Source organism: Agelaius phoeniceus, chromosome Z (assembly GCF_051311805.1).
Source record: "Agelaius phoeniceus isolate bAgePho1 chromosome Z, bAgePho1.hap1, whole genome shotgun sequence".
NCBI classification, from domain to species: domain Eukaryota; kingdom Metazoa; phylum Chordata; class Aves; order Passeriformes; family Icteridae; genus Agelaius; species Agelaius phoeniceus.
In genome coordinates, this window is record NC_135303.1 from 68,049,271 (window position 1) to 68,066,355 (window position 17,085).

The following is a 17,085-nucleotide window of genomic DNA, read 5'->3' on the forward strand; positions in this document are numbered from 1 at the left end:
TGAATTATGGCAGAGCACAAGAGTAACGCCTCCAAAACTTCTAATGAGGCTATAGCCAAACTGGCTTACTTATTTCCTGCTGACACCACACTGCAAGTTGTTATTGTAAGATAAGTTTTGCCACTTCCTTTTTGCTCTCCTGTAAAGCTGAGACACAAATCCAGGTGTCACCAACAACCAAACAGATCTCTAGTTTACTGTGAAGGTGTGGATCATCTCCCCAGAATAAATTAGTTTGCCATGGGGCAGTTCTGAGTTGTACAGAACCACAAGTCTCGTTCTTCTTTCCTCCTGGGTTGGGTCAGGTGAGCAGGTGGGAGAGCTGGCTCTTTGCTAATTTCTACTGCAAGAAACGAGTAAGCTTTACATCGCTTTATTCTGTGCCTTCATTCTTTGATTCCTTATTGGTAGCCACAACAATTTCTTATTTTTTCCACTAATACAATACAGTATCTAGCTACTGTTTTAGGGATCAGAAATCCCCCTTAGAATAGCACCATCTACTATCATTGTCAGAAGCTCCCTTGTCTTGACTAACACAATGATCTGATGAAAGTCATTATTTCAAGTTATTTCTGTATCTATACTACTGCAATACACCCAACAGAATTACTGTTAGCTATTACCATAACACCACTCACTAGCAATGAAATACTGCACAAACATCTTGAAACATATTCTTCTGCTGTTAATTTCTTATAGGACTTTCACATGTTCCAGATTATTAAGAAATAAATTATTGGAATTGCTCACTTGCATGCTACTGACTACTGTGATCACCTTGAAACAATCATAACAGAACAGATTTAAAGAAATTAAATTACATAGCGTAGAGTGCTCATTCATAATTGAAAAGTTCATAGAGCAACACATTATTTCCTCAGATACTCAGATGACTCAAATTAACAATAGAAACAACTGAGCATAAAAATTTACCAGAAGAGATAAACTACAATAAAATCTACTGGAAAAAAAAGCCCAAAACCAAGCAAACACATAAGAGAACAGATAGATAGATAGATAGATAGATAGATAGATAGATAGATAGATAGATAGATGCCAAATCAACGACAATTGTTAAAGGAGTTTTTTTTTTAATGTTATAGAAAATTTATCAAAAGACAACACAATTAGATTAGTAAACTCATTATGGAATATTGTGCAGGTATTTTATCTTGTAATGGCTAGGAAGATGAAATCATCAGCCCAACACATTGTGTTTAGCCTTTTAAAAAAATATTTTTAGTTTCTACTTCTGAAAAAAAATCTGAATTACATTTTTCAAAGAAATGTTAAAAATATATGTTATTTCTTACCTATAAATGGTGTGGGGAACATACACTTCTCTAATTGGGAATTCCAAAATTTCTTTGTGAGGGCGATTACGGTTTTCTGAAAATGGCTTCAATGGGAGTAGTTCTGGTGTCAGACAATAACCAATGTTTTCTGGAGCTGGGGAAATCTCCACTTTAAGAGTTCCTTTAAAATCAAATCACAAAATATTAACAAAAATATAAAAAATTATCAGCCTATAATAAAAGAAAAATTGAAACAATATGTAAGGTTACATAGCAATGGTGCAGAAAAAAGAACTGGTTCTTGGGCTGCATGAGAAGAAAATAATAGGTACAGAAAGATACAGAAAAAGTAGCCTACATACAACCCAGTCACAATCAGGGCAACACAGAGCTTCTTGTCTACCCTGTACTGTTTCAAAGAAAATAGAAAGAAAGAAGGAATATTATATGCTGGTCAATGTTCTAGTGTCTTTCACGCACAAGTAACATAACATTTGTCTGGGAGACAAACAAAAGGTGTGCTGTCTAATACAGTTCTATTTTACTCCCCCTCCCCTCAGATTCTGCTGGGATTAATCTCTGGCAAAGTAGGCACCACCCACCAGGAAACCTAGGCTTTTTGTGGTGAGCAGTTACACAGTTAGTACTGATAACATTTACCCCACTACAAACAGAAATTCTCTGCTGTGGAAAGTTAATACCATTTGTGGAGCTCAGACTTGTCATTTCTGGAAATCTGCTAAAAAGGAAAAACAGCTTTGTCCTCAGTTCATATTTTTTAAGGTTCCTCCACAATGCAGAAGAGGTTGAACTGTAATTTACTTGAAAAGAAAAATTAAGCTGGTCAGGTGTTTGACAGTAGCTAAACACTGCCTGTACTTCTCTTCTTTGTTAACTAATGCTGACTGACATCAAGCTAAGATGAAATGTGTATACATTTTAACCTCTCTATAAAATATGAACCATTTCAAAGCATTGCAGGGAAGTAGCAAGGATCCTTGAAATTTGCTGTAAAGAACTGTCTTCAAATGGTTTGAATAATAACAAAAGATATCCAGTAGGTACACTGTAAATTAGGGAGAAAAAGAAATAATTTTAAAATATTAAACTAAATCTAAATTTCCATACTCTTTCATGCAGAAAAAAAAAAATTCAAAAGCATTTGTGTTCAGGTAGACACCAGAAACCCAGGAAGTTCCACAATAGCACATACTATAGGCTTTTAACCCAAGTCAAATAGGTTTTGGGTTCAGAATTTACAGAATAGTTTAGGGGAGAAAAATACATATAACAACTTCCATCCAAAATTAATTATGTACCTGGTAAAGTCTTAATTCTTCTTTGTAAGGAAGATGATCTTTTGAAATCAGCTAAAAATTTAAACAGATCTTCATCACTGAGCCTGTCTCCTTCCTACCAAGAGAAAGACAAAAATCAGTATCTTTGTAACAATACTTCATAACATGGACAAAAGGTGCAGGAGTGAACCATGTCCTTAAGGCATCCAAAGCAAGTGGATTACTATTTACTTGACTGCAGTTGTCTCTCTATCCCCACACAAATATAACTGGTAGCTTTTCCCAACACAATTCATATTACATTGATAAAAAAATGTCTTATGAAATCAGACCTAAAGAGAATCCAGTACCTGTTTAAAGAAGGTGGTAAAGGTGTTCATCAGAGGCATTGTTTTGAAGTTTGATGCTGGATAGTTATCCTCTGACATGAAACCTCTCTCAGAAAGCCTTCTTGCCTGCAGCAGTGTTGCCTTCTTGTCACTACTGGAACCTTTCCCTTCAAAGAGAAATTAAATGCATCATCATCTTGTTTTTTACTTTTTGTTGCAGGACAAAGATTCCCAGAATACACTAGAAAACCACAGAAAAATCTCACCAACATTAGAGGATAGAGCAACTAAAACATTCTGCTTCTTTTATTTCCGACTATGTGAAATAGTGGAATACTAGGACACACCTACTAAAGTGGCATTATTTCTGCAGAGCAAATGTTTATTTAAATTTTTAGTTCATGGGTTATAAAGCATATTGAACAATGGTCCTGCCTACCAAACTGATACGTTTGGTACCTTGATTGTTCAGTATTGCTAGCTAACCCCATGGGCAAAGGAAATTTTACTTCTACAAAGCCAGTGTTCAATGAAAATTGGGCCTAAACCATGAAAGAATATTTAGCAGACATAAAAATAAATATGCAGAGAAAACATGGTGTGCACAATTAATTTGTAAGTGTCTGTAGGACTGAAAAGGAAAGCTGTCAAGACATGAGTTTGAATCTGTGATTCACTTTTGATGCCAGAGTGAATAACATTGTTTCCTATACCCAGTCCTACTGCAGAGCCATTTTGCCTTACTTAGAAGAGTTAGACAAGTACCATTTAAACTTTCAGCTTCTTGTATTTCTCGTTCAAGTGTTGAAAAGTTGAAGAAACTAGCTAAGTTTATGGGAATCCAGGCAAATGGCATTCTGTATTTCCCCAACCTTTGACAAAAGGATTCAGCTTGTGCTTTCAGTTTTTCAATCTTTTCTTTCGTCTGAAACAAAGAAAATATTGGCTGTTTCAAAAGAGGTCAGTTATTGCAATGCTACCATAGACAAAAATGTAAGTTACATATTCACAGTTCAGTAAATAATTTGCATTGGTATCTTGTATTTTCTTGCTACATCATAGACAGAACTGTAGCGATTTTGATTTGTACATTCACTTCAATTTCTTTTCAATGAGTTCATTTGTATTATAGAAATGTAGAAAGCCAGTCTTTTTGTAGTAATATTCAAATCCAGAATGAGCAATCACCATGAAACATTAGCAGGTTCTACTTCTTTCATCAGATACAGAAAAAAATTCTATTGAAAGCAATATTCTAAAGGTGAGACATGTAGAAGCACAGCAAACACTGTCAGTGTGTTCCAGGGAGGTAAATGACCGTGAATTTCTTGAACAGAACTCACATTATCTATGGACAACAGTACTGAATGGGAGAGCTGCACACTACAACAGGCCATCTGCCCATCCAAACCAACAGCATGTCTCTGAGGTACAAGTATGTCTGCTAATTCTACACTTCACTCATTTCCTTTGCTCACCCCCATCTGCTTCATGACTCAAGACTGTGTCAGAATTGATTTCCAAAGGGGTCAGTAATAATAATGCACCTTGCCTTCTCCTGATTTCTTTCTGTCAGTCACAGACATCAAACTGCTTGCACAATGGATGATCTAACCACCTTTTCCTCCAGTGTTTTTGGTATTTCATCCTATTTCAAACAGTCGGCTCTTTGTCTGTTGTTTTTGTTTGGTTGGTTGGTTGTTTTAAGCATGCATTTTTTGATCTAAATATTCTTTACAGTTATTTATTTACCTTGCCAGCCTCACTTTCTTTAAGAACCATGTAGGGCTCTGCACAGTCTCCGATTTCTCCTTGCTGAAGCACTTTTTCTATCTACAAAAAGCAATACAATAAGATGATTAAAGAAAAAATGTCATCCAAATAGTAACATGTTGTTTCTCTAGCAATTTGAAAGAGCTCGCCTAGATATATAACTGTATATAATTTCTTAAAACTGTCTTTATGGAGTAACTGATGCTAAACCTTCTAGTTTTCATCTGTTAGAAAGCAGAAAATATATATGTGACAACACAGTCAATCACTTACTACCACATTTTCACTGAAATAAGGATAATTAACGCATTTCAAATTAAGTGGTTCAGGCTAACTCAGTCTCAGAATTAAGCAAATAAAATGATGCAAAGTGCACAAAAGTGATGCCAAAAAACCTCCACAGAATGTAAATAAAATTTTTGAAAATGTCTTATTTCACTATATTTTTGATTTCCCTTAGGCAGAGATAGGAAATTCTACGTACTTAGTAGAACTGGCACATGGGATAGTAATATAACCTTGTAGCTTGAAATGAGTTATACCACTGGACACCTGCTCACATACTACTATTAAAAACTGTCATAATTCATCTCATCTAGACAAAAGCCATGTTTGTCAGTTCCATGAGCTCAGACCACAGGAATAGGCAGAATGGTGTCAAAGTAGTACTGTAACATACCTTTATTACCAGGTATATATCTGGTGAGGGATAAGTGACAGAAAATATTGCTGATCTTGCCTGAGTAGACAAGTCAATGCAGGGTGTATGAGAACGCAAGAATCCTCTTAATGAATCAGAATTGAGGTCACAATGAAAATTTTCTGAGATCTTGAAAAGAAAAAAGTGGTTAAAACATGTTGTAAAGCAAAAATGCCTAAAATTTAACTTTAAAGCAAGTCAAAATCTGTGACTACAACTACAAAATCAGCAATTGCAATAATGTGGCTGACTCAATAGCAAGAATCCTGGATCAGACTGTGTGTGTAAAAAAGTAGCAAGTTTTGTGTAAGTTTTCCTAAGTTGCTACTCTGAAGATAAAAACCCAGGCCAAGTGAACAAAAATGATGTATATACACTTACCTTTTTTCTTTCTTTTATGTCATAGAGAGCTATGCATGCAAACAAAGGTTCTATCTCTATATCAAACCTGTTAGGGAAAGACACACAAGACACTGATTGATACTGCAGTCATATGGCGGTGCATAAAAAAAAAGGAAGAGTTATATTTTGACTGGCACTTTCATTAAAATGCAGAGAAATACTTAGCTCCAGACCTCAGCTCTCTCAAAGTCTTGAGGATTTTTTTTATTAGTGCATTATATTAGATGATTTTGAGAGGAAAAGAAGGGTAGTAGACTGCATGCAATGTATTTTCTAAATTTGACAGGAAGATGGTCTCAGAGATTGGTTAAAATTACCATACATTGCTCTTTTTTTTCTGTTTATGAAGTTATGCTGGCTTTAGCTGCGAGAGAATTAATTTCTTCAGAGTGGGGCTAGGGTTTTGGATTTGTGCTGAACACAGGGTTAATAATACAAAGATATTTCTGTTGCTGAGTAGGGCTTGCCTAAAACTAAGGCCTTTTCTGCTTTTGGTACTCCTCCAGCTGGTGAGGAGACTAGGGTGTATGGGAGACTGGAAGGAGACAAAGATAGGACAGGTGACCCCAAATAACCAAAGGGATATTCCAGATCATGTGACACCATGCTCAGAATACAAATAGGGGGTAAAATGAGCAAGGAGGGGGGAAATCTGGACTGATGGTATTTGTCTTCCCAAGTCATATTACATGTGGACTTGCTCTCCTGGAGATGGATGAACACCTGCCTGTGATTGGGAACTAGCGAGTTAATTCCTTGTTTTCCTTTGCTTGTCTGTGTGCCACTTGCTTTCCCTATTAAAATGTCCGTGTCTCAACCCATGAGTTCTCCAGATTTACTGTTCTGATTCTCTCCCCAGTCCTGCTGATGGAGGAATGAGCGAGTGGTTGTGTGGGGCTTGGATGGTGGCTGGGGTTAAACCACAACAAAAGTCCAGCAGTGCATAGGACATCAATCACCTCTTCTTTTTTTTAAGTATATAATCTGGGTTCACTCCCAACTCTTTTTCATCCTGGCATGCTAAAGATTTCTGTAAAGATGGATATAGAAAAAATTCTCTGCTACACTAAGAAAGAACACTTGAGCAGTGAATGCTGTTGTAGGGGATAGCTATGGTGGTGCAACAAGGTGTGCAGCTGCACACTGTTGTGAACTCAGAAATGGTGAGCAATTCTTGTGAAGGATTACTTACTTCAGAGTGTGCAGCTTCACCAAAATCCTGTTGCCCAGATGTTCCTTTGGGCGATCTGGCACTGGTCGTATCTCCACTACATCTTCCTATCATTAAACAATCATACTCAATTAAAACAACTGTAAATTTACACACTTGCATAAAACATTTACATGACAGTAGCTGAGCCACTGCTACAGACCAGCATCTTCCCCCCCTCAGTGGGCAGTTAATGTCCCCAGAGATGAAAGGAAACAGATTTATTATTTCTGAATATTTACATTCCTGACCCCTAACTGGCATTTAAACCAAATATTTACAGTTGTGGACCCCAAGTACAAGCTGCTATGAAAGGTGACGCCCTGACATAGCCGTATCACCATTATATGGCTTGGCCCACACTGAGAGCAGTGTAGCGTTTATCTGCTGTGGTGCGGCTTTAACCTCGGGCACGCTGGGACAGCCACCTGGGAGAGGGGAGCAGGACAGCCGGGCTCCGGCTCACCTCATCCACGGCAGGGTAGAGGGCGAGGAGCTCGGGGTGCCTGTTGGTGCGGCGTGCCTCCTCGTTCAGCCGCTCGAACTCCTCGGCGCTGGCGTGCCGCAGCAGGTGCTCCAGCCGCGGGTCCGGCTGCAGGCTGCGCAGCTCCGGGTCCGAGCAGGCCGCGCTCGTCCTCGAGGTCTCCTCCGGGACAGCAGGAACATGCTGGGGTCCCACCTGCTGGAAAACAGGAAAATGGCACGGTGTGGCTTGGGCACCAGGGTGTCACAGAATGGCTCTTGGTGAGCTGGCAGAGGGTATTTTAACGCCTCCTCTGCCGTGAAGCCTAATGGCCAGCATGGTGCTCTGCTTGATGCCATCACAGATGGCAGAATCACAGAATATGCTGAGTTGGAAGGGATCCACTAGGATCACAGAATCCAGCTCCTGGCCCTGCACAGGACCATCCCCAAGAATCACACCATGTGCCTGAGAGCATTGTCCAAAAGCTTCTTGAACTCTGTCAGGCTTGGTGCTGTGGCCACTTCCCTGGGGAGCCTCTACCAGTGCCCAGCCACTCTCTGGGTGAAGAACCTTTTCCTGATATCCAGCCTAAACCTCCCCTGACACAACTTCAGGCCATTCCTGTGGGTCCTGTCACTGGTCACCACAGAGAAGAGCTCAGTGCCTGCTCCTCCTCTTCCCCTTGCAAGGAAAAGGTGAACTGCAATGAGGTGTCCCCTCAGTGTTCTCTTCTTCAGGCTGAACAGACCAAACAACCTCAGACCCTTCTCATACGGCTCCACCACAAGGACTTTCACCAGCTTTGTGCCCGTCCTTTGGATGCTCTTCAATAGCTTTCTATCTCTCTTATACTGCAGTGAGCACAACTGCACACAACACTCAGGGGGAGTCACACCACATGCTTCTTTTGAGGGAAGCTGCTGTATTTGATCACTTTTCCCAAAGTGAAGAAAATGTACCTGAAAAGTTGCATCGCCAGAATCCAATGTTTCTGATTCAAATGTTTGTTTTTGAAGTGTTTTGTGAAAATCTTTTCGGGATCCCTTGTTTTTCAGGCTACAAGTATCTGAATTCCCTTGGTTTCTTTTATGGAGAAGCCCAAGAAGGTCAGGAGAACATGAGGAAGTGTTAAGGGAAAATAAAACAGAAAAGACAAATTAAAAATTATTTAAAAACTGAAAAGATTGTTCTGCAAAAAGCAGTGTAGCACAGCTTTTATATAAAACCTGACATTTCACAATTTTAACATGTTTTATGCACCATTGTGACTCTATAATGTATATTAAGAACAGTTTAAAAGGAAAAAAAAGATAATTCAGTTAATTTTTCTACAGAGTATAGGTCTAAGACAGCAGGAAAACCTGACCTAGGTACAAAATCTGCTCTGATCTCCTCATCAGACATGGTAATTATTTCAGTGACCTTAAGAACACGGATCAGGATCACTTATCTCTTGGCTGGCCTCTTCAATTATATACATCAAATCTCTTACTGCTCTTATCCGGGACCTAGCTTGTATGCCAAGCTAATCGCATGCAACAATCGACAACTTCCAGAAAAATGCCTGGTTTTGAAGAGGGCTATTTCTATGCCCCAATGTAACCCTCCAGGTTGGCAGCTTTGAAAAATTCTTCTGAAATTTCAAGTTACTTTTTTATGAGGCAGATTAAAAAAAAACAGCAGGTACCCTGAAAAAAAGGCGTTAGATGCATCCAGAGCTCTGTTTCTTTCACTTTAGTATGCAATTTGCTAAATCCTGTGATAGTCTTTTTTGCAATCAATCTCCTTATTTACAACATCCTGCTTCATTCATTTTCCTTTCTGTGATACTCCCAAGGAAATGACTGAGCATCTGAGTACTTTCATAAAGAAGACACAATAAGCAATTATTGATCAGGGAGACACCTTTTTATTACATTTTGGGAGTAACTGAATTATATGCTCTGATGTGTTTTAATTTTAATTGTTTGCATTTTAATCGTTTGCCAGTTCACTGCAATGAAAACTGGTCATAAAAAGACAATCCCAGCTCTCCTTGGATGTGACCTTGTTTTGGAACCACTGTAATTATCCAGAATGGAAGGCAGAAATTTCTGCATGACTTTAAGACATTTAAGAATCCAAAAAAGGTTGTATAGATTTTTTTTCACTGCCTCTGGTGGCAAACAAATGATTAATGGAGAAATTTATGTACCTGAGTTCACATTTTCCCTGTGGTGTGAAAACTACACTAAAGATGCCTTTCCCCATAACTACTCCTGGAATATTTATTTATACCACTTATTTATTTTGAAAAGCATTATAGCAATTAAAACTCACCAAGTGGCAAACCATGGTTTTAATACACATGTCAATTTAATGGGCACACACTGAATTAAGAAAATGAGATGAGGAAAAAACCCAAAGGACAACTGAAAAGAGAAATAGGCACAGGAACAAGCTACCCATGCAGCCTCCTGCAAGGCCACATGTACTCCAGCTGTGCCCAGCTTTTCTGCCACATACCTCTCTACCCTGGGGCCTGAGGATAACCTCTGCTCATGCCACTCACTGCAGACTCCTCAATCTCCTGTTCTGAGCCTTCACATTCATGAGTGGATCAAAGTTACTCACACACTTGTCTCACCCATAGCTCACCAGACAATATATTTAGCAACCTGTTCTATAACATCTGTCAAGCAGGCAGCTACAGTTTTTCCAGCCTTCCTCAAAACAATGGAAACAATTACTTTTTTCTCATTTTTCTCTTGATATCTTTTCTTCTGCTTACACTTTTTTTTTAAAGAAAAAAAAGCTGTCCAAGCATAACATGAGATTCCCAATATCAATCTATCACTGGATTATGTGACACTGCAGCATATTTCGTAGTGGTTTGTTCTTTGCAATTTTTAATAACTTGCTGGCATTGCTAGCCACAGCTGCCAAAGCTCAGCTCTCTGGCAGAGTCCACCATCATGTTTACCACAGAGTCAACTGCTCAATGAAGATTTTGAATGCAAATTTACCTCACCCGAATTAATGAAACAGTAAAACACTCAGCAAAACTTTCCACATATGTATATTTCTATGGCTCCATTCACACTTCTACCAGCACACACAAATGCAAAAATAGCCATGTTCTATTTTTCACTTCACCTACTTTACTGCTTACTCCCTTCTCCTGTGCTCAAACAAAGCTGCACACTGGCTCTTTACAGCATACAGAACAGCGCTGTGTGAAAGAGCTGTGCTCTGCTCTGAGTGGTGAGGGAGGAGAGCCAACAAAACCCACTAGCCTACTTTTAGTGACTCACTGCAGAGCAGTTCTGAGAATTCAATCAGTTTCATCAGCACCCCTGGAGGAAGTCGCTTAATAACCCCCAGTAGCTGCTCCACTGAGGAGCACAAGTTGCACAGTTAAACAGTGCAAATTTCTCTGCAATCACCATTGTAAACCCAAAAGGCACCCATAACCCAACTGGCTGCTGATGTCCATCAGAAAAACACAGAGTAACAAGATGGAGTGAAGAGGCACAACAAAATTGCAGCAAATGTGTCAGCACTCAACCACCTGCTGCTCCTTCTGCTTTTCAAGAGCTGGCATGAGTGCAGGAGTGGATGAAGAGGAAGTGCTATGGACAAAACAGAGCTCCAAAAACCTCTTTCTGAAGAACAGGATGAGGTGATGGGGAAGGAGGCAAGACATCCCACAGACTCCCCTAAGAGTCTGGGAACAGACATCCTGCAACAGAGAGCACTGACTGAGAGTCCCCTTCACATTTTACATATGAAACAGAATAGGACAGAATAAAATTAAATTAAAATATAATTAACTAGACTAAAGGAAATGAAGCACTTATAATGACTACAGGCCCAACTCTCTGTGTTGAATTACACTGAGCTCAAGTGCAGAAATCATTTACTGATATAAAATAGTAAATTTGGGTATAACACGGATAATCGTATGAACACAATCACTGCTGGGAAAGGCCATAATCTTTGAGTTTTCAGACACATTTGGAAATCAAATCATATTGAATTTTCAGGGCATGAATAGGAGAAAAGCATGCAAATATAATCTTTATCCCTGTTATCTTTCCTTTTAGTGGGATCAAACAGTACTAGTTTTCCTGACTAAGATAAATCGTCACTACAGAGGGTTGATGTGAATTTCTTCCCATCAACTTCTCATCCATTTACAGCCTGATAACTAAGAAGCAGATGCTAAAGTATTTGGCAATGCACACCATCTCAAACAAAACAATATGGTTATTTATACTACTGAAAAGTCAGTTCTCATCTTCAATCACTGACTAAAATCATAATAATTTAGGATTACTTATAAGAGCAAACATGTCCTCTCTGATAAGTAAGATGAAATGTATTTTTTATTTTATTTAGTTTTATCTTGCTTACTTTCGGTTCACAATCAGCCACTCACGGATGTAAGTCTGAACACAGTCTTTGACGTGTGAGTCTAGTTCAACCCTGTGGAAAAAGCAACATATTTCAGCTCCTAAGTCATACTTTCAGGACAAACAAATTTATCTAAACATGCTAGTCAGATAAAGGCCTCTCTGTTAGTCCTCTCCTGTGTATTTATTTTACTGCTAAACTATTGTTTGAGGTTTAAAAAAAATCCTGTGTACTGCATGAATTCCCTTATGCAGGTTTTTGGTATTGTACTGATAAACGTACAAGCATACATTTAACAGAGAAGAGGTAACCACTTCCTACACTATCTATTTATAAACATAAGAGTGACATTGCTATAAAATATAGTAAAATTAAATAAATTATACAACATAACCAACCTTGTGATTTTCAAAACTTGATAACAAGTCTCAAGATATAGAAATATTTCTTTAGAGGCCTCAGCTCCTGGACTCTTGCAAATACCGAGTTTTTATGTATGGGCAATTTTCTCTTCCCACAGAAACAAAGAAAATCTTAAAAAGGGACCCCCTTTAGAACTTAAAATTTAGAACTTGAAGCTTAAAAAGCTTCTAATCAGATAGCATAATAAAACTTTAAGTTCTAAGAATACATTATAATTTCATTTTCTTTTTTTCAAATAAGTCTTCTTTAATGAAGGGGGTTGTCAGTGCTCCTTGATAGCCTGGATACTATTTGGAACTACAGGTCTTTCAGCCAATGTCCCATGAACTTCACATCATGACGCTGTGGCATAATTCCCCTATGCCCATTCTTAAAAATTTTAATGACCTGTTCCAAAATAATTTTTAGCATTCTCCAATCCAAGTGAGTAAAAGAGTAGGTAGGATACACATTCAATACAGGAACGGGTGAAAGGTATTATGATTTTTAGCACTTTCCACATAGAACTCCTGAGAGATTTGCAACTGGTTTCCGAGGCTGGCTAACAGCTTTTTCAGGTTTGTGTGGGCACAGTGGGACAGAGCCTTGGCTGATGCCAGGCTGTCGAGTGCCCCTGCCTCTGGTGGCTCCTGCCTCTGGGTCAGGTGGGAGGTGTGTTTGCTGGCAGGCAGCACATTAACCCAGTTTGGTCGGTGGTACCTGTTTCCTGTTCTCTGCACACAGAAACATCAAAGACTGACTGCACTGCCTGCAGGCCCATCCTTGGTTCATGCCCCTGCTGTGTTCTCATCCTCCCTAACACATCCTGGCACTCTTGATCAGGATTTTCTATAAAAACACCAATATCAATTATATCAATGTGAATGGCTAAGTGGCAAGCTGCTGTAAAAAAAATCTGCTGAAAGCACATTTGTTGGTACTGACTATTTGAGCTTTGTCACAGACTCCTTATAGAACATGTAATAACTTTGTAGCACAAATCAGGCTTAAAACTGATTTTACAGAATGAGCCTGCATGGTCTTCTACTGGAAAAACAAATAGGTAACTGCTGGTTTAAACATCAGGCATGGTGGGAAATAACCTTGGAAATAGGTAAGAAATGGCCTTATTTTAGATGTAATTTCAAAAGTTGAATAATTATTTCAATATTTTTGTCCATTGTTTAAACAAAGGTTACTTCAAGCAAAAAAATCCCATTTGTTGTCTCCCACATCCATTCTCTCTCAAATCCACAGAAAAAAACAAGAATACCTTGTAAAGATTGGGACTTTTCTATAAATAACTTCAATTGAAAATCATGGGTTCTGCAAATATTAGAAGCTGTGTGATTCAAATAGTTCTCAGGTAACCTAGCATGGCATCTCATCTCTACATCTGTCTTTGTTCTCCTTGAGAGAAGCACTGGGCCAAGAAGAAACTTGCAGACTGAAACCTTGCTTAGAGAGAGGATTCTCAACTAGTCTACAGCTGGCAAAAATCACACAAACTGTGCTTCCCACTTAGCCTCATTGTATTTGGTGTGTCGGGCAGAAAACACTGAACAAATACTTCTGTTATACAGGGCTCTAGTTTGAACAGCTGGCTGGTAAAAATTAGAGCAGCATGTATCAACTTTGGCAGGAACAGAGGGGGATGCAGGTCTCCCCTGTGGGCCAAGACAATGTAAATGAAGCCAATTTGTCCCTCAGCATGGCAGTTCAGCACAGCACTGAATATAGCCTGTGCTGTTCATTTCCTGGATACGCTGTAAGGAGCCAGCCCCCATCCCAAACACACTGTATAGTTAGCCATCTCTGCTGATGTAGCAGTTTGGGGCTAAATGGTGCTGCTTCAGCTAAATGCTGCTTCATATTGTCTCACTGTTACTCCTTGCCAAACTCCACAGGTCTTGGAGTTCTACTATTTCACATTTATAGTGAAATAGTCCCTGAAGTGTATTTTGTATACATTGCATAGCCTTTCTAATAACACATCAGAAAACTCCCCGATGAATTTTCTCATTCTGAAAAATGCTTTTGTTCATAGCATGCCTGTTTTTCAAACCAGCTTAAATATTTGCAGGACCATTGAGCACCAGTGTCACCATAAGCTACCTATATAAGCTGTTTAAAACAGGGTAATTATTTCATCAATATCAGCCTAAAACCACATGTGACTTCTACACTAGAAATTAACACTTATTCCCCTTCCCAAACCTTGTGAAGTATGAACCATTTCCTCCCATTTAAGCAAGACAGGTACGGAGAAAGAGATTCTTAGTGATCTGATCAATGTAACACACAGCTGGCAAAAAACCCCAAAAAACTCAATACTGTGCTTGTTTCCTGATCAGAATAAACTTATCTCTGGCATCCCAGCTGCAAAAATTATTTTTCATACCATCCTCCTGTCCTTTACTCCTCTTCCTGTTGATGCCTACCTCACTTGTGCCGCTACCAAGGAAGTTGTGTAAACACTTGCATAATTTTAAGTGTGCAAACAAGCCTAACAGAGCCAGTGGCAAAGTTCAAACATTTGAAGTTCAGGAACTGAGTAATGGCTGGACGCATGGCAGAGTGATGTTGGATCAACATCTTCAAAACTATTTTTAACTATTCAAAACTTTAATTATTTTTGCAGCATTTTGGAGGGAGAGAAACTTTCCTTACCCATCTTCTGGCATAGAGGGTTGCAAAGTCCTGCACTCTTTGGGTGTAAAGACAACATCCAAATCATCTTCAGGGAAGTCCCCAAGTTCTTGTGCTAGATCTAAGTCCAGGTTGTTCAGCTGAGTCATCAGGAAGCCTTCAAAATCTACTGGGTCTACTGCATCATAAAAGGAAGGCTAGTGAGAAATAAAGAAGCATTTATTTTAGCAACAGAAGGTTCTTCTTGATAGTGTAATTTAGGCATATTTATTTAACTATTGTGATTCCCATTCTTTATTACACATCAGAAACAAACATCTAAACTTCTAATCTTGAAACAAGGATATAAGGGAGATGACCAAAATGGCAGTGACAGGCAAGGCCAATGGGCAGGAGATAGCAGACAAAACACACTAGGAATAACAAGGCCAGGTCTTGGAAGTTACTCCAAGTTACGGAGCTAAGGACTGCAGTTAGTGCTGTAGTTGCTGCCGTCACAAAGATGCACTCATTTGAGGCACTGTGCCTGAAAAACACTAATGGAAATGCTCTGTGCTTTCAAGTGCAAACAAAATTCAGGACAATATATACTCAAAATCAGAAAAAAATTACTATTTTTAGTCTCTGAATATTACTGGATTCTGTATTATTTGAGTTCTTAATTTATTGTATTTTTCAAGGGTTTGTACAGTGCTTTTGCAAAAAATTACACGGAACTACTAAAGTTATTACTGCAAACCATAGATATTCCCCATTTCTACAGTGCACTGCATTGCACCATGATAGACAGAAGCTGTATCTCATTACATTTAATTAGCCGTTCTTAAAGAGAAGGTCCACTCAGAACAAAGTTAAACAACTATGAGCTGTAGGACTCATGCATGCTTTTTATCTGTTTAGTGTCAAAAACAGAGGCAGAAAGTCATGTTTGATTTGGCACCTAGAGATGTTCTACGTACAAATAAATGTGACTTCATGTATTAAAAGTGTATGTATAGACAAAACTGAAAATTATTTTACTTGCTATGTAACAAATAAAAATACCCTGTATGTCTTTAGGAAATACAATATTTGTCCAGTTGAGTACAGAGACTAGAATCTTTTATCATTGATTTTCTTGACAAGTAAAAAATAGATCTAAAAACTACAGCTTTAGAAAAATCTATAGTTTATTTTCTGTGTGTTCCAGAAAGGCTGATGACACCTCATCACTGTAAAACTGAAGAAAATTAGTTGCAGCATTAGAATAATAGCACTGGAATAACTCATTTACTGTGAGGAAGAATTCTAGAAAAACCAACTAATAAATCCTCCTTTCTGTAAAGGGCAAGGATTGCATTGCACTGATTATCCCAGATATCTTTCACGAAGCTGTCCTCTGAAGCTGCCAGCAAAAAATACATCTGTGGTGCTGTTGATGCATTGTGGGGAAAAGAAGGCTTCCAATGTGCCTGGTATCAACATGCCTTTATATTCCATGTTATTCTGCCTATTGTCTCATCCAATGTGTTCTTAAGCTATCCTCCTTATACTCCAGTGTAAACACCTGTGGGTCATAATCAGCAAGTCTTCCCTCATTAATGCTGAGGCCTGCTCATGCAAGACTTTCATGGAAATCGACTGGAATTTCACCAGAGCATGAAGTGACTCCAGTGACACCATCGTTGTATCTAAAACATAGGAATTTTAGCTCAATGGGACAATGAGAAATTTCTCAATTTATGAAACACACATAGAGACTCAAAAATGGCAAAGCACCAGTAACTTTGAACTAAAATGGCTCTGAACTTAATACACTGCATCAGCCGCAGTAGAAAAGAAGATGTGTCAAAAACAATAATTAGTAAATGCAAGCTTTGGAACCATTTTAGTGTTGTGGACATATAGTTGAGGAAGTTTTTCAGATTAAAAAAATCCAGAAATATCTTGCAGAAAGTTAAGCATATTTGAAAGAAATGTGCTGGAAACATCTAGGAGAAGCAAACCAATTTAAACTTCTGAAAAATCCTCCTATGTGGTAAATACTCCTGCAAATATTTTAGTAGAGACCTTTGAACCTAACCAAGTACCACCCCCTACCTCGGATTCCCCTTTTAAAGGGAAACTATATTGGTTTCTGCATAAACAGAGTCTCTGAGCTCTCTCCTCTGCCTGTACATTTAA

General features: G+C 38.7%; 1 protein-coding gene across 8 annotated transcripts in view; it reads right to left on the reverse strand.

Annotated features, from left to right (window-relative positions):
* DOCK8 (dedicator of cytokinesis 8) overlaps nt 1-17,085 on the reverse strand; it is an 89,815-nt gene that overhangs the window by 51,339 nt on the left and 21,391 nt on the right. For 5 of the 8 annotated variants that reach the window (XM_077171548.1, XM_054651690.2, XM_054651692.2 and 2 more), the window contains 12 exons: nt 14,944-15,119; nt 11,872-11,943; nt 8,436-8,559; nt 7,477-7,692; nt 6,993-7,078; nt 5,780-5,846; nt 5,378-5,527; nt 4,678-4,758; nt 3,691-3,850; nt 2,947-3,092; nt 2,618-2,711; nt 1,317-1,479 (listed from right to left, as the gene is read on the reverse strand). In XM_077171548.1, the coding sequence (XP_077027663.1) occupies nt 1,317-1,479; nt 2,618-2,711; nt 2,947-3,092; nt 3,691-3,850; nt 4,678-4,758; nt 5,378-5,527; nt 5,780-5,846; nt 6,993-7,078; nt 7,477-7,692; nt 8,436-8,559; nt 11,872-11,943; nt 14,944-15,119 (1,535 nt within the window). The remainder of the gene's footprint in view (nt 1-1,316; nt 1,480-2,617; nt 2,712-2,946; nt 3,093-3,690; nt 3,851-4,677; nt 4,759-5,377; nt 5,528-5,779; nt 5,847-6,992; nt 7,079-7,476; nt 7,693-8,435; nt 8,560-11,871; nt 11,944-14,943; nt 15,120-17,085) is intronic. The other 3 variants (XM_077171550.1, XM_077171551.1, XM_054651691.2) reach the window with 2 other exon arrangements.